Source organism: Gobio gobio (genome assembly GCF_949357685.1).
Source record: "Gobio gobio genome assembly, chromosome: 9".
NCBI lineage: Eukaryota > Metazoa > Chordata > Actinopteri > Cypriniformes > Gobionidae > Gobio > Gobio gobio.
Window position 1 is genome coordinate 38,639,189 of NC_137115.1, and position 25,671 is coordinate 38,664,859.

The 25,671-nt window shown below is 37.2% G+C and overlaps 1 protein-coding gene across 1 annotated transcript; it reads left to right on the top strand.

The window, feature by feature from the left end:
• Positions 1-34: 34 nt before the first annotated feature.
• On the top strand, positions 35-25,671 carry plcg2 (phospholipase C, gamma 2). The gene is made up of 33 exons (XM_079825178.1): positions 35-407; positions 1,621-1,823; positions 6,637-6,789; positions 7,340-7,433; positions 7,526-7,573; positions 7,673-7,757; positions 8,515-8,598; positions 8,984-9,027; positions 9,138-9,198; positions 9,292-9,393; positions 9,480-9,598; positions 9,691-9,776; positions 9,948-10,065; positions 11,671-11,839; positions 11,924-12,019; positions 12,130-12,213; positions 12,315-12,487; positions 13,612-13,812; positions 13,975-14,094; positions 15,278-15,458; positions 16,694-16,762; positions 17,107-17,216; positions 18,081-18,171; positions 18,331-18,397; positions 18,491-18,657; positions 18,945-19,047; positions 19,594-19,797; positions 22,054-22,193; positions 22,324-22,435; positions 23,974-24,141; positions 24,240-24,328; positions 24,464-24,627; positions 24,715-25,671. Exons 2-33 carry the CDS (start codon positions 1,640-1,642, stop codon positions 24,761-24,763), a joined length of 3,735 nt encoding a protein of 1,244 aa, XP_079681304.1. The 5' UTR covers positions 35-407; positions 1,621-1,639; the 3' UTR covers positions 24,764-25,671.

Sequence of the window (25,671 nt, forward strand, 5' to 3'; positions counted from 1 at the left end):
AAGAACGTTGTGATGTCACGATGACGTCAACACTGGCAACATGCGACTTTAAACAAGTTGAATACACACGGAAATAAACGTTTCTCCTGTATCCAGATCTCACGGTTTGGCATAATTTACACTGGCACAAAGGCACAAAAGTTTGACAGCGCGGCACACACGTCGTTTCTCTCCCCTGGGGATTTTGCATAGATAATTTTGCTTCCGGATTTTTTTTTTATTCTCATAATGTTCTCTTCACTTCCTTGTGTTTAGCGAATAGAGGAACTGACCACATTGTGACTTGACTGATCATATAAGTTTTTTCAATACTGCATTAGGCTATTTTTATTTTTTAAAAATGAGAATTGGTTAGATTACAGCAGGTGGTGTTCGAAGTGGTCATTGATTTTCTTCTCTGAACTTGGGTAAGTGTTTTTTTATTTGGTATTTTGAATGGTTACATTACGGGGTACTACAGTCTATATATGTATGCATACATTTGATTTAAATGTCTGTATTTTTTTATTAAAAATACATTGATCAAGTTTAAGGAGGTTTATCCACCAATAGTAGCCTATTCATCATCAGTGGGAAAATTGTTACTTAAAAATTACATCTGCAACAAAATGCGCCTAAGAAATAAACTAAAAATTGATACATTTCCGTGGTCTATAAAAAGCAGGTGTGCCTCCCCTGCCTGTCATTTATCATTTAAATGATAACAATTACGTATTGTAGTACTTACGGTAAAGAAAAAACTCAGATGTGGCTTATTCATTTCCTTACACTGTAGACTTTCACTTATTCTTATCTTGTTATCATGTGTGTCAAAATGTTGGGGGTGTTAGTTGTTGTTTTATCTGGTGCTTGTTTTTTAAGTGTTAGGAAAGAGAGTGGTCTCACAACCACACAGAAAGCTCAAAATGGAAGAATTTAGGGTGTGGGGGTGATGCACAAAGGTTTCTGAATGAAAACCACATTGATTTTACTAGGTTAATGATTTACTTTTAAAGAGGGACTTGCTTTGGGACACCTCCACAGTACTCAGCTACTCATTTGCAATGCAAAATTTGGCTTCTATGGGGAACAAGACATGAAACATCTATTTTGCTTGTCATGGTTCAACAGTTTGGAAAACTGACTTGTCTCTGAAAGGTGCACTGTTCAGTCAAAGATAACTGGTGGTGATATTCCTCTTTAGGTTGTGATCATTTCTATTATCAGAGCTGACATGCATGATTGGGAAATTGCAGTATTAACATTTTCTTCCTCTCAAACTGTACTTCTTTAAACCCAAAACTGTAAAGAGGAATCAATTGTACTTGGCAAATTCTGTTGAATGTGCACAAGCTTCAATTACTTCAATGGAAGTTCGCAACACAATGGATTGTTTCATATTCGAGTGTTTGAAGATACTGCATGGATCAAACAAACAAGTAAATAATTCACCCGAAAATGAAAAATCTGAGTAACACTGTATTTTACAGTGTCCTTTAAATATATTACATGTACTTACCATAGTGATAACAGTAAATTATGCATATTACATGCAACTAACCAAACCCAAATCTTATCCTAACCCTATCAGACTACATTGCAGTTTGCTATAAGTGACCTGTGGCCGTTTATTTTTGCCAGTCTGCGGCCAAAAGCAGAGATGGCAGGCTGCACTCAGCAGGGAGACCTGACAGAGTACAAGAAGAGTCTCATTAAGCGGGACTTGGAGATGGGGATTGTGATGACCGTGTACAGACAGAGGATGGAGAGGCTTACCGTGCAGGTCATTATGGAGACGCGACAGGTGGCTTGGACGCGCACCGCCGACAAGACAGAAGGAGTGTGTGAGTGCCTTGCCTCAAGTTAATTTATTCAATTTACACTTACATTTTATTCTGTATTTGTAAAGCAAACCCCTGACTTTGGTGCTGCCAGTGCCATGTTTTATTTAAGCTATAGGAACTTTATAATAAAAGTTTATTAGACAATTAAAACCAATACTTGAATTACTTAAAAGTGATTGTTCACTTTGGATGTTACAAAGATGTGGCCATATAAAGTGGCTTTACATTATATAACAAAATATCACATTTTAATTTTCATTTTGCAGACGATTTTATTCAAAGTAACATACAAATAAGGACTGTCACAAGCAATTTATCAACAATATTTGCGGTACACAATGATTCAAGCAGATATTACATTTATTTTTTTAAAGGAATATTGAAGTTAAAAGCACGTTATTGTGGGTTTGTTTTTTTGTAGTAACATAAATTTACACTGCAACTCAAAAGTTTGGTGTTGGTAAGATTCTGTACTTATGAAAGAAAAATCTACAGTTAGGCAAAAGAAGGCTACAGTTATTTTATGACAATACAGTAAAAACAGCAATATTGTGAAATTTTATTACAGTTAAAAATAACTGTTTTCTATTTTAATATATTTTTACATTTCCTAGCATTCTAATATGCAGATTTGGTCTCAAGAGCCATTTCTTATTATTACCAATTTAGAAAACCGTTGTGCTGCTTAAATTTTTTTGTGGAAAACCATGATGCATTTTCTTTTCATAATTTGATAAATAGAAAGTTCAAAAGAACAGTATTTATTTAAAATAGAAATATTTTGTTACAATGTAAAAGTCTTTATTGTCCTTGCTGAATAAAAGTATCAGTCAAAATAGTACTGATTCCAAACTCGTGGAAATCACTAACTACTTTATATAAACATCCCACAGATAAAATGAATAGTGAGATGATCTAACCGTCAACTTTTAACATTCCAGGTTGATCTGTTAAATAATAGAGAGTTGATTTCAGACAGTAGGCTGTGTCTCAAAACCAAGTGAGCTACTTCTCTGTCTCCATGTGCAGCAACAATCTAAACCCAAGTGGCACCATGATCTTGTAGGAGGACACTTCTTGGGGCTGTGGCCAGTGAACTGAATGTCTGTTGCCAGTAATTATGGCAGTCTGTAGTGCCATCACACCCATCACAATATTTTTGTCACACTTTGAAGTGCCGCTTGCAGTTTTACTTTTCCTCACCGACTAATCTTTCTACTGTTTCTTTTGAACATGACTCCTAGTGCATTTTATACTGTGCATACTCTTATTTTTTCTGGTTTTGACATAACATGTCATGCACCTTGTCATGGTATTTATGATATTTATATAAATTCATGTATTTAGATATATAAAAAAACATACATTTATATTTAGTTCAAAACTTTATATATCAGATTTGGTTCATATTTTGAATGAGCTTTTATTTGTATATTTTCAAGGTTTTTGAGTTATTGGTATTTTTAATATTTAGCTTTAATTTAATTTATTTAGTTGCCAGCATTTAACATTTTTGACAAGGTTTATTAGAAATATAAAAGGAACACGTGACTAATGAAAACAAACCGAATGTCCATGAAAACTAAAACAAACGGAGCAATAATGTGACAATACTTGTAATGTGTCAATAATTATGTTTTATTTCAGTTTGGTCCAGTGTTATTTTAGTATTATTTATATACTATCATAGTATTTTTAAAAATATATTTTTTGAATTCGCTTTTATTTGTACATTTTATTGGTTATATTTCTATTTAGCTTTTTTTTATTTTATATTTAGTTGACAAATTTTTTTTTAATCAAGTTTATATTCATCTAATACACTCACCTAAAGGATTATTAGGAACACTATACTAATACTGTGTTTTAACCCCCTTTCGCCTTCAGAACTGCCTTAATTATACGTGGCATTGATTCAACAAGGTGCTGAAAGCATTCTTTAGAAATGTTGGCCCATACTGATAGGATAGCATCTTGCAGTTGATGGAGATTTGTGGGATGCATATCCAGGGCACGAAGCTCCCATTCCATCACACCCCAAAGATGCTCTATTGGGTTCTATTGAGATCTGGTGACTGTGGGGACCATTTTAGTACAGTGAACTTATTGTCATGTTCAAGAAACCAATTTGAAATGATTCAAGCTTTGTGACATGGTGCATTATCCTGCTGGAAATAGCCATCAGAGAATGGGTCCATGGTGGTCATAAAGGGATGGACATGGTCAGAAACAATGCTCAGGTAGGCCCTGGCATTTAAAGGTCCCATGGCATGAACATTTCATTTTATGAGGTTTTTTAACATTAATATGAGTTCCCCTAGCCTGTATATGGTCCCCAAGTGGCTAGAAATTTTGATGGGTGTAAACCGAGTTCTGGCTGTCTTTCTCTGCCTTTGAGAAAATGACAGCTCAGACGAGCCGATATGGAATTCTCCTGTTATGACGTCATAACAGGAAATGTTAACTCCCCCTTCCTCTGCTTTGCCCGCCCTGAGCACTCGGAGAAAATGGATTGTTTATGTCAGCACAGGCTTTACAAACAGACTTTACGATATGGATTCGACAGCACCGCAACACACAGTGAGTCACAGTGTTCATTAATGCCTGATCTGTGATCAGTGATTTCTGATGTGTAGCTAATCATTCAAGTTCACTCAGACTTTCTTTCTAGATCGTTTAATGATCGCCGCCTTGATGCACTAAGCGTAGTGCATCAGTGAATCAAGCCAGTGACTAAAACTATGGTTTCTGTTAGTAGCATGAAGCAAATCCGTTTTTTTAAGTGATTAAATTACAGAGAGCGATCAAATAACACTCTTTATAATGTCTGGAGCTATCAGTCACATATCGCGAGTGTATCTGCACACTTGCCCAAACTGCCGTTATAATGAATGACCCTGTTATGCAGCACAGCGAAGCTCTTACTGTATTCATGTCGACGTCGTGTTTGCTGTTAGTTGTGGTGAAAGCATTTTGTGAGAGAAAACGCGCTGCAATTACAGAGTTGACGTGACTGGGACTGTTTATTCAGAACTCTCAGCTACAAATAAGCTCGCGCTAACAACAACAACTCAGTACAATAAATGTAGCGGACCCCGTCCGAATGATGGCTAGACTTTACTGATGTTTCAGGTGTTTATTGAAACCGTTTATCTCCAAAAATCACCGTAAGAGCTGAACAAAGAACAAAAAACAAAGAAGTGCGCATAAACACCTCTTACACAAACTCTCTCTCCATAGCATTATCAATAACAATACAGCGAAATAGACAAACATACTCATTACAAATGACAGTAAACAAGCACATACACACCTATTGTCTTTTCGGGGGGTGCTAAAAAAACTGTAAACTTTAAATCTGCTTAAACCCACTGAATGATGAACCTCGAGCTCTCACGAGTGCTCCCTCTTTTTTCATATCGCTCCGTAGACTGCAACACCCATCAAAATAAAAGTCCCTACTTATTTACACAGATAATACAGACCTAAAACCTATTTAAATGCACAGAAATGTCAAAAATGTACACAAAAACAAATTATAAGATACATTACACTAAAGTCTGTTACAGTAAAACTTCCTCCAGCTCTCCGTGGTTCACAAGTGCCCAATCAGTCTCTCTCTCTCTCATGCATGCAGTGCGTGCAGTGCCTCGCTAAACCACGCCCCCTCCGCAACATTTCAAATGCAAAGATGTCAGCCAATCACAACAGTGGGCGTTTTCACTGAAGTCTCACAGCAGACACGCCCCTTGAAACAGGGCATTCAGCCACAGGGCAAACATCAGTATAGAAAAAATGCCTTTCATTTCTAAATTATGACATTTTTTGATGTAAAAATCATACTAACAATATAAGTACACCTCAGGAAACATTATAAAATAATAGAAAAATGCCATGCCATGGGACCTTTAAACGATGCCCAATTGGCACTAAGGGGCCTAAAGTGTGCCAAGAAAACAATCCCCCACACCATTACACCACCACCACCAGCCTGCACAGTGGTAACAAGGCATGATGGATCCATGTTCTCATTCTGTTTACGCCAAATTCTGACTCTACCATCTGAATGTCTCAACAGATATCGAGACTCATCAGACCAGGCAACATTTTTTCAGTCTTCAACTGTCCAATTTTGGTGAGCTTGTGCAAATTGTAGCCTCTTTTTCCTATTTGTAGTGGAGATGAGTGGTACCCGGTGGGGTCTTCTGCTGTTGTAGCCCATCCGCCTCAAGGTTGTGCGTGTTGTGGCTTCACAAATGCTTTGCTGCATACCTCGGTTGTAACGAGTGGTTATTTCAGTCAAAGTTGCTCTTCTATCAGCTTGAATCAGTCGGCCCATTCTCCCACAGGACTGCCGCATACTGGATGTTTTTCCCTTTTCACACCATTCTTTGTAAACCCTAGAAATGGTTGTGCGTGAAAATCCCAGTAACTGAGCTGATTGTGAAATACTCAGACCGGCCCGTATGGCACCAACAACCATGCCACGCTCAAAATTGCTTAAATCACCTTTCTTTCCCATTCTGACATTCAGTTTGGAGTTCAGGAGATTGTCTTGACCAGGACCACACCCCTAAATGCATTGAAGCAACTGCCATGTGATTGGTTGATTAGATAATTGCATTAATGAGAAATTGAACAGGTGTTCCTAATAATCCTTTAGGTGAGTGTATATATGTTTTATTTCAAGTAACATAAATTATTTTGAATAGTTTTACTTTTAGTTAACGATAACATCACGATGGTTTGCTGCCTGATGATCTGAATACTGTAAGTATATGTTTAAATGTCATTTTTTTCCTCATTTTTGCAGTGGACCTTTTTGAGATCCGGGAAGTACGACCAGGAAAAAACTCCAAAGAATTTGATCGATTCAAGGACACCAAAGATAAAAATACAGACCCCAACACATGCTTTACCATATTCTACGGCTCTCAGTTTGTTCTCAACACTCTCAGTCTGGGGGGTATGTGTGTTTTCTTATACATATTACAAGTTATAAAACTATTTAAATCAAATCAAATGACTTTATTGTCACTCCACTACATGCCCAAGTGTGATATGCAATATGCACAATGTACAGAATAAACAATATATACAATTCAGTAGGCACAGCTGGCATAACTTTCATTATGAGATACAAACATATATATATATATATATATATATATATATATATATATATATATATATATATATATATATATATATATATATATATATATATATATATATAATGTGTATATATAATGTGCACAATGTCCATGGTAGGTAATTATACTTATAGCATGTGACTAGCTTGAGATTCTTAAGGGAGCCACTTCCTTTCTTTCAATATACATTTTAGATTTATTTGATATTTAGATATTTATTTATTGCTTACCTGAGTTAACGGATACTCTATTCTTTGGCTGGTTGAGAAATGACTGTTAAAGGAAGAACCTGATGTGATCCTAAAATTATCTATGGAAAAGATTGCATTGTTATTAGCACTGACAGTATTTGCTGTTCCGCAGCTGATTCAGTGGAAGATGCAGAAAAATGGCTGACAGGACTGGAGTTACTCAGACAGGAGACACTGGCGGCTCACACACCAGAGATTATAGAGAGGTACACACACATACACATTTACAGAACGTGTACCTTGTGTATCCATAAACCGTAACTCATATTTTTCATTCTCTGTCTTTCCTCTACTGTAGTTGGCTGAGGAAGCAGATGTACTCGGTTGATCATACAAAGAAAAACAGGTTCTCCTCTTTTTCTTTCACCTGATTCTCACCCAGTTTCATTGCAGTTTATGTCTCACCTCATTACTCTTCTTTAATGCTCTTTTATGTCTCTCACAGCATGACCATGAAAGAGCTGAAGTCTCTTTTGCCACAGATGAACTTAAAAATACCAGGTGGACGTTTTTTGAAGGACAGAATTGCGGTATGAATGATGCATTGTATACATATCATCTTGACGGAAGTGTACGCTTTGCATCATATGGAAAACTTTATGGCAACTCAATGGAACATTTCCTCTCCTGATGTTTTGCAAATTATGATCTGTGTTTTGGGTCTCTCATTAGTGAATGAGACATTGGGTTTTTCTTCACAACTTTTTCTTTAACAGCCTTTTGTCTCTCTCGTCAAACTTGCACGATCCTCGAGCAATGCCAAGTTTGCCATTCTCACCAGTTCTCACAATAAACACCTTTTATACAGACCCAGATTACGAGTTCTCATTAGCCAGCTGTACATACGTGTATATCTGCGTTATTCAGAGAAACCTCACAGATGAAGCTATTACGCAGCTTTTCTTACTCTTTAACTGTATACTATGATGGAATGCATTTAAGATGAAATTAAATTGTATTATTTATTAATTGTATTATATGACTTTATATATGGATTATATAATACAATATAATACTTTGCAACATACTTCAATATAATTATGGTTATGTTAGGATGAAATATAACTTCTTAACTGGATTATAAGGCCGTACAGAGAAAGTGTTTTTTGCGTACGTGTGGTTTCAGTTTTTCCTATATTTGTTTGTAAATTTTTGGGTGAATTGTGATTTGTTCTTAAAATCGTTCCTACACACATTTCACACATTTGTGCGTACACATGCTTAGTGAATGAGACCCAATTTTTAGTTAATGGCTTTGCAATAAAAGTGTCAACTTCATAATTTCAGGCGGTGGGAGCAAAGAAAGAAGTCCTGGATTTTGAGCAATTTCACAAATTCTACAATCTTTTGATATTTGAAAACCAAAAGACGGTAAGAGTGCAGTTTAGTTTTGCTGAATAAAATATGATTTGGGTGTGATATATATATATATATACACAAATCACACCCAAATCATATTTTATTCAGCATATTTTATATATATATATATATATATATATATATATATATATATATATATATATATATATATATATATATATATATATATATATATATATATATATATATATATATATATATATACACACACACTACTGTTCAAAAGTTTGGGGTCGATATGATTATTTAAAATGATTCTAATGTACAGTAAAAACAACAATATTGTGAAATATTATTACAATTTAAAATAAAGTTTTTTTGTTTTAATATATTTTAAAATGTACATTAATGTGTATGTTGCTTGTCATTTTGTTAGATTCTGGAGGAGTTTAAAAAGGAGACGTGTGCTTTCATCATGGGGTAAGAAACTATCCATTATTTTGGTTGATTCGGTTCTTCTTTAAATGTGTCATGATTGGTTCGTGCTAATGTTCTCATTCTTCTTATTTTATATACATTTTTCTCTGCAGTAACAATGACCAGCCTATTCAACTCTCCGATTTTCAAAGATTCCTTTTATATCAGCAAAGAGTAAGACTGACATTTGTATTTATATAATTCCTGCTCATCCATCCAAATGCTACTCTGTTGTGTTAAGAAAATACTGTGAATTTATTTTTGTAGGAGACTTGGTCTAACGATCTGAATAAAGTCAGAGAGCTGATGACTATCTTTATCGATGACACCATGAGGAAGACTAATGATCCAGTCTTTACTGTAGAAGAGGTACAGCTCATAGAGATCTGTTTACTTTATGTTCATTTATATTTGCAGGTGATGTGTTTATAGAGCTTTCCTCTCTGTCTTTTTAGTTCCTCTGCTTTCTCTTCTCCAAAGAAAACTCAATTTGGGATGAGAAGTTCTCAGAGATCTGTCCACTGGATATGAACAATCCTCTGTCTCACTACTGGATCAACTCTTCTCACAACACGTCAGTGTTACTGTTCTTCATGCTCATGACACACATGCAGCTCCTCCTCGTCATAATGAGCTTCCTGTGTTAGCTTATGTTTTTTTTCACAGATATTTGACTGGAGATCAACTGCGCAGTGAGTCCTCCACAGAAGCTTATGTGCGCTGCCTGAGGCTGGGCTGCCGCTGTGTTGAGTGTCAGTGAACCCTACCCTCATTTCTACATAAATATTCTTTTAATCTCTTCTAAACTGATGAAGGTCCTTTTCTGCTTCATTATTACAGTATGCATTGAAGATGATAATAATACAGTGAAATCTGAAATCAGTGGGAGTCATTCTGATTACCTTTTTTCCCCCCTAATACAGTGGACTGCTGGAATGGTCCAGATGAACCTATTATATACCACGGCTGGACCAGAACCTCCAAGATAAAGTTTAAGGATGTGGTTAAGGCCATCAATGATCATGCTTTCACAACATCTGAGTTAGTCATCATCAGCAACACACACACTCACACATTTCGTTGGTGAAGTTCTCTCTGCTATGGGGAAATGGGCAAATTTAACAAAACCTTTATAGGAAATGCCTGGGTCAAAATGTGACCCCAAATAAAAGAAATAAGCAGTTTCTGTAAGTAACTCAATCGACACAAGACCAGGGGAAAACAAGACTGGAATCATGACAATTTATTGTACTACCTTTAGTTTGTGCTAATCAAAATTTTTACAATTTTACTAAAGTAATAGATATCTATGGAAGCTTGTTTCCGCCACAAAAAAAAAAAGAAAAAGAAAGTTGATTGCACCTTTTTGATCTGACAATTCTGACTTTTTTTTCCTTCGCAATTCTGTCTTTTTTCTCAGAATTGCATGAATTAAAGTCGCAATTGGGAGCTATAAACTTTTTTCTCACAATTGCGAGTGAATATCTCGCAATTTTGACTTTTTTGCGTTTGTTTACACGCAATTGCTAGACATAAATTCAGAATTGTGAGATATAAACCTGCAATTCTGAGAAAAAAGTATTTTTCCCCCCTCAGAATTGGACTTGCGATTACAAGTTTATATCTCACAATTCTCCGAAAAGAAGTCAGAATTGCGATTTATAAAGTCAGAATTACGTGATATAAATATCTCACAATTCTGACTTTATAACTCACAATTCTGACTTTATAACTCGCAATTCTGACTTTATAACTAGCAAATACGCGTTTATATTATATCTCGCAATTCTGAGGAAAAAAAGTCTGAACTGCGAGGTGTAAACTCTAAATTGTGAGAAAAAAGTTGCAATTATCTTTTAAAATGTGTTTTATTCTGTGGCGGAAACAAGCTTCCATAGGAATCTGATGAGATTATCATTGAAAATATTTGGAATTAACAATAACCTCAAAATTAAAACTGCTGGAATCATTAAAGGGTTACTTCAGCGATGTAGCATTAAGCTTTGTTTCAGTAGAAACCCGGTAGTATATTCAAATTATCGTCCCCCTGAGACGAGAGAATTATGCATTTTATCAAAAATCGTCATTTTACGTAATCAGAGGATTTTTTGGCCAGAGGCTAGAGACTACAGCCAGTAGAAGGAGCTAGTTCCGCATGTTTTCAACCCGCCCATAGGGGTGGGATCTCACTCACAGAATGTAAATGTGCACGGCCGCTGCCCCTCGCCTCGGGCATTCATAACGGACCAGTGCGGAGCAAAGTGAGTGTTTCAACATTTCAATGAATTCCTATGAAAGTTAAGCTTCCATAGGCATGATCTGATAACCAGACTGGACACACGCTGTGAATGACTGCTACATTTCTACTACATAAATGACCCAGTTTAAATACACATTCATCTTCCCAGCGCTGACGTACCAATTTAATTAAGAATTTGGGGGGAAATGTGCCTATTTAGCATGAAAATGCACAGAAATCTTAATGAGCTAAAAAAATATACATTCAACAGTACAATCTACATTTTATGTTAACCTTATGGGAGCATTTTTTAAAATCATAATAATAATAATAATAATAATAATAATAAATAAAATTACTGCATACAGTTTATGAAGTATGTCTGTGAATGTGTCTACTGCTTGCAGGTATCCTCTGGTGCTGTCCATAGAAGAACACTGTGACATCAAGCAACAGAAAATGATGGCTCAGGTGTTCAAAGATGTTTTCCAGGACAAGCTCCTAATGGAGCCACTGGAACCAGAAGCAGAACAACTGCCATCACCAACCCAACTGAAGGGCAAGATCATCATCAAGGTAGAGAAGCTTCACTGAAAAATCACAATGCAATACCAAGCCATGCTTTGCAATCAATGTTTTGCGATGATCTTTTTCATACAGCACAAGAAACTGAACATTGATGAGACTTTTGGCAAAAAGGACCTACGGAAAGGAGATAAGCAGGGAGAGCTCTTCATCTGGGATCCAATAGATGAGGTGCCAAAATCCACTTACCATCATCACGGTCTTGTGGGATTGTTCCATATAATTGCAGCTGCCTTACCCGATTATGAACGTAATTTCTTTGTGACTGTGTCCATGTTCAGAGATGGTACAAGCACTACTGTGTGATCGAGAATAAGACGTTGTATTATGCTGAGGAGAATGAACTAGATGAGGAATTTGGAAAGGTATATCACTCAAAGACTCAATTTCAGAATGAGATTCACTTTAAAATGCCACAAAATGAGGGAATAAACTGTGTAATTCAAACATATTACCGTCGCTCCAGGGAAGTGCAGAGCTTCATCAGTCAGAGCCCTGGTTTCACGGGCGGATGTCAGAGGGCAGACAGACAGCCGAGAGACTGCTACAAGAATATTGTGCAGATTCGGGTGGAGTTGACGGAACATTTCTGGTGCGGGAGAGCGACACCTTCGTCAATGATTGCACCCTCTCATTCTGGTAATGTAGGCCGGCTCTTATACTCTTCAAAGAGGAAGAAGGGATGTTTTTTCATTACCTATTTGATATTCTCTTTATTTTCTTTAATTTAGTATTTATAAATGGAAGAAATAGGGAAAAGGCAGCATATGCAGTTTTTAATGGGTCATTCCTACTATGCATCACATCATACTAGATCAAATATTAATCTGGCAATTGTTTATTTGATTGCAGATTGAAATCAAAATCATTTTAGTAAGATTTATTTTAGCTCAATTTCACATTTTAAATCATTTTACTTCTGCTGCTTGTGGCATTATCATAACATTATCACACAGGAAGTGGCATAATAACACATACAAACACAAACACCATTTAATTATATCAACGGTTGTGATTATTTGATTTTAAAAAATTGTTTTTATCCTATTTGATAAAATTACAGAAATCAGTATGATAATATCACAATTTCAAAGATGGATAAAATGTCACAATTAAAGGGATAGTTCACCCAAAAAATGAAAATTCTGTCATCATTTACTCATTTACTTTAAGCAGTTGATGGGCCCCATTGACATACATAGTATTGGAAAAACTATGGAAGTCAATGGGGTCTATCCCTATATTTAAAAAAAAAAATCCCTATATTTTCACCTATATTTTGGATGAACTATCCATTTAACCTTAAGTTTGCACCTTCTTGCTCTAGCTCTAGAGTCACCTCTAGCTGACTCTCAATACCTTTTTTATTTAACGTATGCTCGTTTAAGTAAGTCATGTATTACAGTCATTTATATTTGTATTTTACAACTTAAGTTTGAGCATGTCTTGGTGGCTTGGTGGGTAAAGTTTTCCTCCAGAAAGTGACTCTCAATGCCTCACTGACCAAGGGCTCTTTATGTATATCCTGTTTGCTTTTGTTGTTTCTTATTTTACATTGTGTAAATAATTAATAACTAATACATTTATGTGCCTGGTGTTGACAAAAATATGTTTCTGAAATAAATACTTCCATTAGAATGCATTCATATGGTGCTGCATAACAAGAATGACCCATATTATTCATATGAATTTCTTATTTCTTGGGTCACAGTTATACAGGAATGCTCATTTTGCTAAATAAATTCACTGTGTGGTCTTTGCAGGCGCAGTGGACGAGTTCAGCATTGTCGAATCCGTTCCTGCATGGAAGGAGGACACACGGTCTATTTCCTCACAGACAACCTGCACTTCCCCAGTGTGTATGCGCTCATCCAGTATTACAGGGAAAACCTGCTTCGCTGTCAAGATTTCAACCTGCGCCTCACCGAACTTGTGCCTCGACCAGACCAGCACCTGTGTGAAGGGTTAGTCTATACTTGATGCGCACAAACAACTTCATGGTGTTTACCACATCCCGGCCAGCAGAGCTGTTGAAGACCACGTGGTCAAGCTCGCAGCTTCTTCCAACGCTCACCAGAAACTGCAGGCACATCGTATATGTGAAGCTGTGGTTTTTTTGTTTTTAGGTGGTTTTACAGTAACTTGAGTCGGGGTGAGGCCGAGGACTATCTTATGAGGATCCCTCGAGATGGAGCCTTTCTCATCAGGCAGAGAGAAGATTCAGACTCTTACGCCATCACCTTCAGGTGCTGCTCTGTTTTCCATCTCTTCATTAGCAGTGTTTCATGTGTTTTTCAGAACACGTAACCCCTAGTAGTACACTCAAATACTCAAGTTGTAAGTTGTCCATCCATCTACATCCATACTTTGAATCATGTGGAGAGTTGTGTATTTATATACAGTATATATATCAAATTCTGGCATGAAATTCTAGATGGCACAGGCTGATAGGTCCTTAACTTATTTGGTAATGATTGCATCATCATCTACATTGCGCAGCTGATTGGTTGCTGTTGCATCAGCGGCTAATGAGCTGCGGCTAAACATTCAAATACCAGTAGTGTTGCTGTTAGCAGTCTGCAGCGTGCTTTCAGAAACCCTCCATCTTCCCCAGCTCCACCTGTATAGATGCTATGGGGGGTTGTTTCATGTATTTTACATGCAGAAGCATTTCTTACGCTGCGGAGTGTCGGCATCAACACTTGATGGAGGCGTGTCTGAAGCTTGGTGCTGACGCGACCCACAGCCTATCAAATTACTTTTACGGTGTTGCATGAACGTAATTGGCTAGTGTCTGCGCTAGGGTATTTGCATAGGCGATCTGATTGGCTGACGCCACCCATTCAAAGTAAATGAGAAGCGTTGACGCCGACACTCGTGTGAATGCATCATTACAAATGGTTTTCACCTTACATGATAAAACAGACAAACATTTTTTTTTTAAATAAAATAAATTAAAATAATCCCATATGCTTCATGATCCATGTAGCCTATTATTTTGGATAAAGATGCTAAACTCAAACAATCTTTTTGTGTGTTTTATGTGCTGAAACCACTGATCTATATAAATGTTCTCTATATAGATCAGTGACTGAAACTGATTTATTTCAACTGAAACATTTTGAGTTAAATTAATTTTTTTGTCACTGCATAATAATAGGCTAATCTTTGAATTAATGTTGGATATTAAATGTTATTATGTGTATTTTTAATGGGAGATTTGTGGATTTGTGGTAATTAATCTAGATTTGTACAGTAATATTTTTTATTATTTTAAAAAATCAACACATCCCGGAAGCTCAATTCCTCCAATTCATACCCTCAGAACTGGGACAGAAGACCCACAGCATGTTATTATTGGTGGTGGTGTTTATATTATTTAATTGAATAATTATTGTAATTCATGGTGGGTTTTATTTGCTGCAACAGAGGCGAAGGGATGGTGAAGCACTGCCGGATACACAAAGACGGATCTATGTATGTGTTGGGCACCTCTAGTGAGTTCGAGAGCCTTGTGGAATTGGTGGATTATTTCCGAAAGAAACCATTGTATCGGAAGATCAAACTCCGCTACCCGGTCACACCAGAACTAGTTGAGCGCTTCAGTTCGGTAAGAAAAAGTAATAATTCTTTTGGAATAGAAAATATGTTTTGGTTATACTTTCTTTTAAGGTGACTGTGTTACAGTGTAATTATATATTTAATTACTGAGAAATAATAATTGACTACGTGTACTTACTATTGGGTTAGGATTAGGGTTTGGTTTAGGGTTAGTTGTTGTTATCCTTATTACTATAGTAACTACATGTAACGTGTTACAAGGACAGTGTGAAATAAAGTGTTACCCACTTTTTAAACAGTACAGCCCCATACTGCGGACTGCACTGAACACTGTGCAGTGATTGTACAACCGTTTTTCTTTGCGTGCAGTGTCTGCATACACTCTTCAAAGTGAACTAGCGCATGTGCACCTCTTCCTTTGCTAAGGCCACAGTTTGCATGTTACACTTGCATGCTTTCGTCTCTAGTAGCTCTTTTGCTCTCTTCTCCTTTTTCCAATCAAAGTTCAGACCAAAAGTTCTGATTTAGTTGAACAAGTATAATATGCACTAAGGTGTCATTGTTTTGTATAAATGTTCAGGGAGACATATAGTACTAAAACATATCTCTTTTTTCACTTCCTGATGATATGCTAAGGTTTTCCCCCTCTTCCTAGTATTATATGTGCACCCTCCACACACACCACAAAGCACATCTTTCCTGATTGAAAGAGCAACTAAACCCGAACAATGACCTTGATTTCACCAAACATGATTGTGATCAATCACAGGAAACTGTCTTATGATGAATAATTCTTTTAATTTTTAAATTAATTTTACACCCCTAAATTGGAAAGAAGTGTCTTATGCTCACCAAGGCTGCATTTATTTGATTAAAAATATAATAAAAACTTTAATATTGTGAAATATTTTTACACTTTAAAATAAGAAAATAAGAAAAACCAGTTTTTTAAATTATTATTAATGATGAAAACAGACATTTTTGTGGAAACCGTGATCAATTTTTTTCAGCATTTGAAATTGATTTTTTTTTTTTTTACATTATAATTGTCTTTACTGTCACATTTGATCAATTTAATGCAACCTTGCTAAATTGTTTTCTGTGATTAATCACAATCATGAGCAGTATAAATATATACATTTAGAACACAGACTAATCAGACATATTAAATAAAATGTGTAGATTATAGATTGTAGATAGATTGTATAGATTGTATAGATTCTTGGTTTAAGTCTAATGTGCAGGGAGAAAAGTCTAATACCTGCTTTATGTCTTTCTTTTCAGATAACCAAATCTGCTTCACTTTATGATTCTAAGCAGTATGTGGAGGCCAACGAGATCGAGCCATCTCTGGTAAGTACTTTGAAGAGCAAACACAGCTCCTGCATGTTAGCATGCACAAGAGGTCATCTCCTGTGGGCTGGGGAGGAAGTGGTAGCGCTGGCTATCTCTTTCTCTCACATAGGAAGCTGATCATCTCGAAAGAGGAAATGCAGCCTGGCTAAAAAAGCTATGTCATGTTTAGCCATATATATGCTTCATGTTTCTAGCTCCACCTAATTCACAAATTCCCCTTTAAAGATAATTTATTTTAGTCTTCTCACGGTTTGATCACCTCAGTGGTTATCTCTTGTGGGTTATCTCAGTGTATTTGCAGATCTGTATAGCAAGATTGAACTTATTTTGATGTGTTGCAGCCCCAGAGCACAGTGAAGGCCCTCTATGAATACAGGGCCATGCGGCCAGATGAGCTCACCTTTCACAAGGGTGATTTGATCCATAATGTGACCAAGGAGGCAAATGGATGGTGAGATTATTTGCAAATTATGTGGAAATGCCCTATTTAGCATTGCAAAAAAGATGTGGCAGTGCCATGATACAGTAAAGGTATTAAATATTTGCAAATGTATTAAATACCATGGTACTGAATGATTACCACATACATGTACCACAGCATTTACACAGTACTCCAAGGTACGTTCGAAAGTTTGGGGTCAGTAAGATTTATTTAATGTTTTTGAAAGAAGTCTCTAATGCTCAACCCTAGACTGCATTTATTGATCAAAAGTACAGTAGAAACAGCAATATTGTTTTCTATTTTTATATATTTTAAAGTGTAATTTATTCCCATAATGGGAAAGCTGAATTTTCAGCATGGTTACTCTAGTCTTCAGTGTCACATGATCCTTCAGAAATCATTCTAATAAGTTGCGCTGCTTAATATTTTTGGTCAAATATTTTTTCAGGATTCTTGTGAATATGATTTATGAATATAAAGTTCACAAGAACAGAAATAGATTTTTTGCAACATTATAAATGTCTTTACTGTCACTTTTCATCTATTTAATGCATATTTGCTGAATGAGAAAAAAAGAATGTACCAACCCCTAACTTTTGAATTGAAGTGTACATTAAAGAATACTATGATTTTTTTTACCATGGCTCATGCCCATAAAACATAGCTACCATGGTATTACTATGGTAAATTGTCCAAAAAAACATGTTCCTTTTATTTTAGTGTAGCTTTGTGGCACATAGGTGCATTATATTGTCATATCACTCTCTTGTGACACTATCAGGTCTTTCAAAAACCACAGGGTGATTTGAATATTTTAAATTTTGATAAGTACACCGACTTTTAATTTCCCTGTTTATCTGCTGATCCCTACAGGTGGAAAGGAGACTGTGGTGGGAAACTGCAGCAATTTTTCCCTTCAAATTATGTTGAAGTAGTGGCCAGTGCATCTGATGCCAATTACCAGGTAAAGCATATTAAAATTTTGAATATTTGACAAAACAAATATGTCCTTTGGTGCTAGTTAGTACAGTATTTTGCATGCTTATTTGCTTACATACATATAGAACACAGAAACACACACACAAAAAAACACAGAACATCAACATTAGATGTTTTCTTTCAGGCTGAAGAGGAAAATCCATTAGGTGACTTGTGTAAAGGGATAGTGGACATCTCAAAGTGTACTGTTGGTAAGATGATCTATCTTCGGGCCATTTAACACATGTACAGCATGTGGCTTTGTAATGCTCAGACTTATTTTGCATTCATTTCTTCATTTCCAGTTCGCTCAGCCAAACACGGCAAGCCTGTGGTGGTGACATTGCAGGATAAGGAAAATAAAGAGAACGTGATGCCTTTTGATTTGGCCACCGAGACCACCGAGGAGCTGTACGAGTGGTATCAGGTGGCCTGGGACATCACACAGAGAGAGGAAAACATAGAGTTTGAGGTCTGTCTCACATGATTAGACTCACACACTCATGTTTGGATCTTAGTACGTTTCCTAAATAGCACAAACTGGGGCTAGTTGTCACACAGGGAAGCTGTCACAAGTTTTTGAGTCACTCATTCTGTAAATAGAGGATTGTTTGGTTGAAGCCAGACAGATTCAGGGGGTGTTTAAATGCTAGGTGTAGTCCTAGAGAGAACATTTAACCATTAGCATTCTATAGTCAAGTATTTATGGTATAATGTTGGGCTAGAGTTTATGAATGTTTACAATAAATTCCCATGCAGAAAAAAAAGCAGAGGGAGGTCGAGACCAGAGATGAGGTGGCCAGCGAGATGTCTGAACTGGTTGTTTACTGCCAGCCTCGCAGTAAAGACAAGGAGCGCTTCGGTACAGCTAATTTAATAAATATGCATTTATACATATTTACACAAATATGAATACATTCAAATGTTTGGGGTCAGTAATTTTTTTTTAAAGAAATGAACACTTTAATTCAGAAAATCTAATGTAACAGTATAGACATTTATAATGTTACAAAAGATTTCTATTTCAAATAAATGCTGTTTATGTTTTATTTTTAGCTTTCTATCCATAAAAAAAAAACCTGGAAAAAAATGTTTCACTGTTTCCACAAAAATATTAAGCAGCACAACAATTTTCAACATTGATAATAATAACAAATGTTTCTTGAGATGACACTGAAGATTTAAGTAATGATGCTGAAAATTCAGCTTTGCCATCACAGGAATATATAATCTCAAAATATAATAAAATAGAAAACAGTAATATTTTACAATATGAATATTTTTACTGTATTTTTGATTAAACAAATACAGCTTTGGTGAGCATAAGAGACTAAAACATAAAAAAATCTTACTAGCCCCAAACATAAATTAACGGTGTATTAACAATGCGATTCTCTTTCGCTTTCAGATAATTTTACCTACAAAGAGGTCCGCTCCTTCGTAGAAAATAAGACACCCTCCAGAAACAAGTCGACTCAATTTATGTTGTATAACCGCAAGGCACTGAGCCGCATCTACCCTAAGGGCCAGAGGGTGGATTCCTCCAACTATGATCCGTATTCTCTGTGGATGTGCGGCTGTCACATGGTGGCACTCAACTTCCAAACTGCTGGTAAGATGAAGTTGAGCAGGTCTGTAATTCATGGAGAAAACTATCTGTTAATCTTTCAACTCACCTCAATAGCAGTTGTTTGGCTAACGTATGACCTCACTGAAAGTATACAACCTGTGACCGGCCATTTTTGCTCATGGGCATAATGAACTTTATTCGTTTGTCAATGCTTTTCGGCAGCATAAGGGTTTAGTTAAGCCATCTACCAGCAGGGGCAAGCAAACTACACCACACAAATCAGCCAACCCTTGACCTCTAAAATAGTAAATAAGGAAGAGTGGAAGTTAAACAATGAAAGGTTTTATTGAAATGCTAGTTAAAGTTTAATAAATGTTTGCATAATGGATAGAGTATTAGACGGAAGTAAGAAACAGGGAAATAGGAAGATAATGCAAGAGTAAAATAAGACATTATTTGGTAGGCTAACACTTTACAATAAGGTCTCATTTGTTAACATTAATTGATGCATTAGTTAACATGAACTAACAATGAGCAATATATTTTATAAAGCATTTATTCATCTTTGTTAATGTTAGTACAAATCTAATTGTTCATTTTAGTCCACAGTGCATTAACAAATGTTAACAAATAAAACTGGATTTTAAAAACTTAATAATAAATGTTGAAATTATCATTGAATAAGATTAATAAATGCTGTAGAAGTATTGTTCATTGTTAGTTCATATTAACTAATAATATATAAACCTTAAAGGATTAGTTCACTTAAAAAACAATTTTTTTATATATATATATATATATATATATATACATATATATATATATATATATATATATATATATATATATATATATATATATATATATATATATATATATATATATATATATATATATATATATATATATATATATATATATATATATATATATATATATATATATATATATATACATTTATATAAGTACTCCACACGTCTCCGGGGGTTACTAAAGGCCATATGAAGCAAATTGATGGGTTTTTGTAAGAAAAATATCCGTATTTTAAACTTTATAAAGTAAAATATCTAGCATCTGCCAGACCGAATTCCGCTGCGGGGCAGGCCGCCGCCTCTTTGCATGCCACAGCCATCCTCCAGGTCTACCAGGCCAGGAAGCTCAGGGACATGCACGAGGGTAGCTGACCTAGGGCTCAGAGATGAGCTGTGTGCCGCCACCAACCTCGACCGACGAAGGTGACCGCACAGGCTCCCTGCCTCCACCCGCCACCGGCACAGTTGCCTCAGCCTGCTCGCCGCCGAGGGCGCCCTTCTGTGGCTCCCGCCCCTCCCCAGCAGCAGCCTTCACCTGGGCCACGCCGTAGAGGACGCCGCAGGAAGGCGCCCCAGTCTGCTCCAGCCCCGCAGCCCGCCAAGCGTGCGGAGGTTGCTACCTTACTGCCGAAGGGTGCGATCGAGACTGTCCCTCCAGCTGAAATTAAGTCAGGCTTCTACAGCCCCTACTTCATTGTACCCAAGAAAACCTGTGGGTTACGGCCAATCCTGGACCTGTGTGTCTTGAACCGATCTCTTCACAGGCTTCCGTTCAAGATATTGACAGCCAAACGCCTTTTCGTCCAGCAGATTGGTTTGCAGTGATCGACCTGAAGGACGCGTACTTCCATGTCTCCATCCTTCCTCGACACAGACCGTTCCTACGGTTTGCTTTCGAGGGGCGGCCAATTCGAGAGCAAGAGTGCGGTTCCACTGAAGTTATTTCAGAGGCTCCTGGGGCATATGGCATTTGCAGCCACGGTCACACCGCTCGGATTGCTTCATATGAAACCGCTTCAGCACTGGTTTCATGATCGAGTCCCGAGATGGGCATGGCAGACAGGCACGCCTCCTGCATGTCAAGTGCCTCGAGTTTCTGGCAGTACGGTTCACCCACGTCCCGTTCGGGGACGAGTTTGGAGAACCAGGTCTGGCACGGCCAATATGGGGTGACCAAAAGAACCTGCTCCTTGTTTGAGTACTCTACCACCTCAGGTGGTGGCTACCATCACTTCCGTTAGGGCCTTGTCTACCAGACACGCTTATACATTGAAGTGGAACCTCTTCGTCACCTGGTGTTCTTCTCGCCAAGAAGACCCCTGGAAATGCCAGATCGGGTCCGTGCTCTTGTTTGTCCTAGAAGGGTTGGAATGAAGGCTGTCTCCTACCACCCTGAAGGTCTATGTGGCTGCTATCTCAGTGCTGGAGGAGCTCCTCAGGGAACGAGGGTTACATACATAACCAAGATGTTTTCTTCTTTCCTCAGATAAGTATACTCAGCTGAACAGCGCCCTCTTCAGTCTGAATGGAGGCACAGGATATGTGCTGCAACCTGAGCTGATGCGCAGAGATTTGTATGACCCATTTCAGGAGAAGAAGAATGTCAAATTCTCTATCAACATTAAGGTAAGACATGATCTTCATTCAAAGAGAATACAATTTATTTAGTCAGAGTTAGAGAACTGAACATGAACTGTTTAATTTTAATAAAAGAATTGAAAAGATTGTTGATGTTTTTTTTTTTTTTGATGCTCAGGTGATAGGAGCACGACATCTTCCTAAACCAGGGCGAAGCATTGCCAGTCCCTTTGTGGAGATCGAACTGTGTGGCCAAACAGAAGACAACAAAGTCAAGACTACCGTTTGCCGTAAGAAACAGTCTTGTTTTAATATCAATGAGATACTATCATAGTTTTTATTAATATTTTGAGGTGTTTTATGTTTGCATTTTAGATTTTGTTAAAGTCTTAGTAATTTTGTTGTGTTTTTGTCGCTTATAATAGTTTTTGTTTTTAAATATGTGTATAAACTAGTGCTGTCAATTTGATTAATAGCGTCTAACATAAAAGTTAGTAAATAAATAATGTGTGTGTGTGTGTATACGTATACACTAAACTAGTATTGGGACACCCCTCCAAATTATTGAATTCAGGTGTTCCAATCACTTCCATGGCCAAAGGTGTATAAAATCAAGCACCTAGGCATGCAGACGGCTTCTACAAACATTTGTGAAAGAATGGGTCGCTCATAGGAGCTCAGTGAATTCAAGCGTGGTACAGTGATAGGTTGCCACCTGTGCATTCGTGAAATTTCCTCTCTACTAAATATTCCACGGTCAACTGTTAGCGGTATTATAAGAAAGTGGAAGCAATTGGGAACAACAGGCCATCTCAGGGGTCAGTGCATGCTTTTCACTTTCTACAGAGTCAATTGCTACAGACCTCCAAACTTTGTGTGGCCTTCAGATTAGCTCAAGAACAGTGCGTAGAGAGTTTCATGGAATGGGTTTCCATGACCGAGCAGCTTCATCCAAGCCTTACATCACCAAGTATAATGCAAAGTGCCGGATGCAGTGGTGTAAAGCACGCAGTGGAGATGTGTTCTCTGGAGTGACGAAGCACGCTTCTCTGTCTGGGTTTGGCTCTCAAGAACTCTTAATGCTTCAGCATACCAAGACATTTTGGACATTTTCATGCTCCCAACTTTGTGGGAACAGTTTGGGGATGGCCCCTTCCTGTTCCAACATGACTGTGCACCAGTGCACAAAGCAAGGTCCATAAAGACATGGATGAGCGAGAATGGTGTGGATGAGCTTGACTGGCCTGCACAGAGTCCTGACCTCAACCCGATAGAACACCTTTGGGATGAATTAGAGCAGAGACTGCGAGCCAGGCCTTCTCGTCCAACATCAGTGCCTGACCTCACAAATGCACTTCTAGAAGAATGGTCAAAAATTCCCTTAAACACACTCCTAAACCTTGGGGAAAGCCTTCCCAGAAGAGTTGAAGCTGTTATAGCTGCAAAGGGTGGGCCAACTCCATATAAAACCCTATGGATTAAGAATGGGATGCCATTAAAGTTCATGTGCATGTAAAGGGAGACGTCCCAAAACTTTTATTAGATCCGATTAATCAATTTGACAGCACTAGTATATGGTTTAAAAACATTTTTTTTTCATACTTAAAGATTTTCTAATTGGAATATACGTGAACTACTATATATATATATATATATATATATATATATATATATATATATATAATGCTGGTAAGCAGTTCACATAGATTATTAAAGTTGTTAAAATGTTACAGAAATGCATTATTATTATTGTCTTGTAATAGAGTGCACCAGAAGTAAAAAAAATCACAGTATTCCCAGTTTAAAAATGTATTAAAAATCTCCACAGATGATAATGGGCTGAACCCTTTATGGTCTGGGCCTTCGGATGCATTTACTTTCCACGTGTATGAACCAGACCTCACTTTTCTACGTTTTGTGGTCTTTGAGGAGGACATGTTCTCTGACCCCAATTTCCTGGCCCAGGCTACATTCCCTGTGAAAGGTGTTCGCTCAGGTAAGTCTGTCATTGCCAAATCATTTTTTTGTGAAACATTGTGCAAATGAATGCAGATTTAAGTTTGAGCTTTAAAACTGAGCTTGATGCTTTCACAGGGTACAGATCAGTCCCTTTAAAGAATGGATTTAGTGAAAGCCTGGAGCTGGCATCTCTACTGGTGCATGTTGATCTAGAGCCGGTGGAGGTAAGAAACATAAAAATGTTTACACTCTATTGAAACAGGTACTTTTGTTGATGATACAATTATAGAATATCTAATTTTGCTAGTTCTCTGTTCGTGTAATGGAAATCCCCTGTCAAATCTGACTTGTTTCCTCAGAAAGCACAGGAAGAACTCTACTCCTCCTCGAAACAGTTGCAAAAGAGGCAGGCGGAGTTAAGCAATGAGTTCTGCCTCTATGACACTCAATCCAACCTGCAGCGTGCCGCGCCACCTCAACGCCGTGAGGACATCTCGCAGGAGTTCACTTACTCTGAAAGAAAGTGAGTGTACGAATTTGCATGAGTGTATTTAAAGACACATTACACCCTCAATGAGGATATTCATATCTGTTATCTTTGTCCATACAGGTTAAATAAACCACAGCAAAAAATAAACAACTGCAAGTTCTACTCATGAGGAAAACAAGAAGTCTAGTTCCCTCCCAGCCTGGTTCTAATGTTCTTAAGGGTCTCTTCCTCTCCATTCTGCTGCTCTGTTACTACTAGTTCCCTAAACAGGCTGCAAAGACAGGAAGGTGCCACCATCTCACTTTAAGGTCACACTGGAATAAATCGGAAAGTGAATTTGAGCAATACTCATCTGTGAATTCTCTGTGGAAGGTGTAATTGGTCAGCTAGATGTCTCACCAGAACCCAGAAGCTGTAAAACTCTTTAAATTGTGGGCATGAAAACTGCATGAAGGATTTTGTGTGTGTGTGTGTGTGTGTGGTAAATGTGAAACGGTTTGTAACATTTCATTTGTAGCTGTATTAAACTCTTATTATCTTGAAAATTTAAATAACAAGACATTTATTTGGTTTCTTTCTTGTTTTTAATATGCATATTGCTAGAGGACGTTTTATCATGTTTGGTTGGATATGTAAAGGCCAATTTACACTGCACTGACAGACACCGACCAACGTGTACAATCACCAAACCAGATTACAGTTTGTCATTTCTCAGACATTCCACGACCTGACAAACAGGGATTGAACGTTCAATCTGTGAAAACAAGCGCCGACCAAATGGAAAAGGATGCCGACTGGGGAAACACTGATCCGACAAATCCTGATGAATTTTCTGTTGCCGTTGGTCGACATATGCCTGTTCAGTGTGAATTGGCCTTAAAGGATAATGTACAATCAGATATTCTATGATGTTAACTGAGAAGTTTTTGTTTACTGACCAAAAGAGAGAAGTAGGCTACGTCCCGTTAATTCAGTGGTAAGAAATTAATGCAATGTTATCTCAGTTAAAGTATGCAGTTAAAGTAATTTAGTAGCCTTTTTAATGTCTATGAATAAAATTCATACTTTAAAACCCCA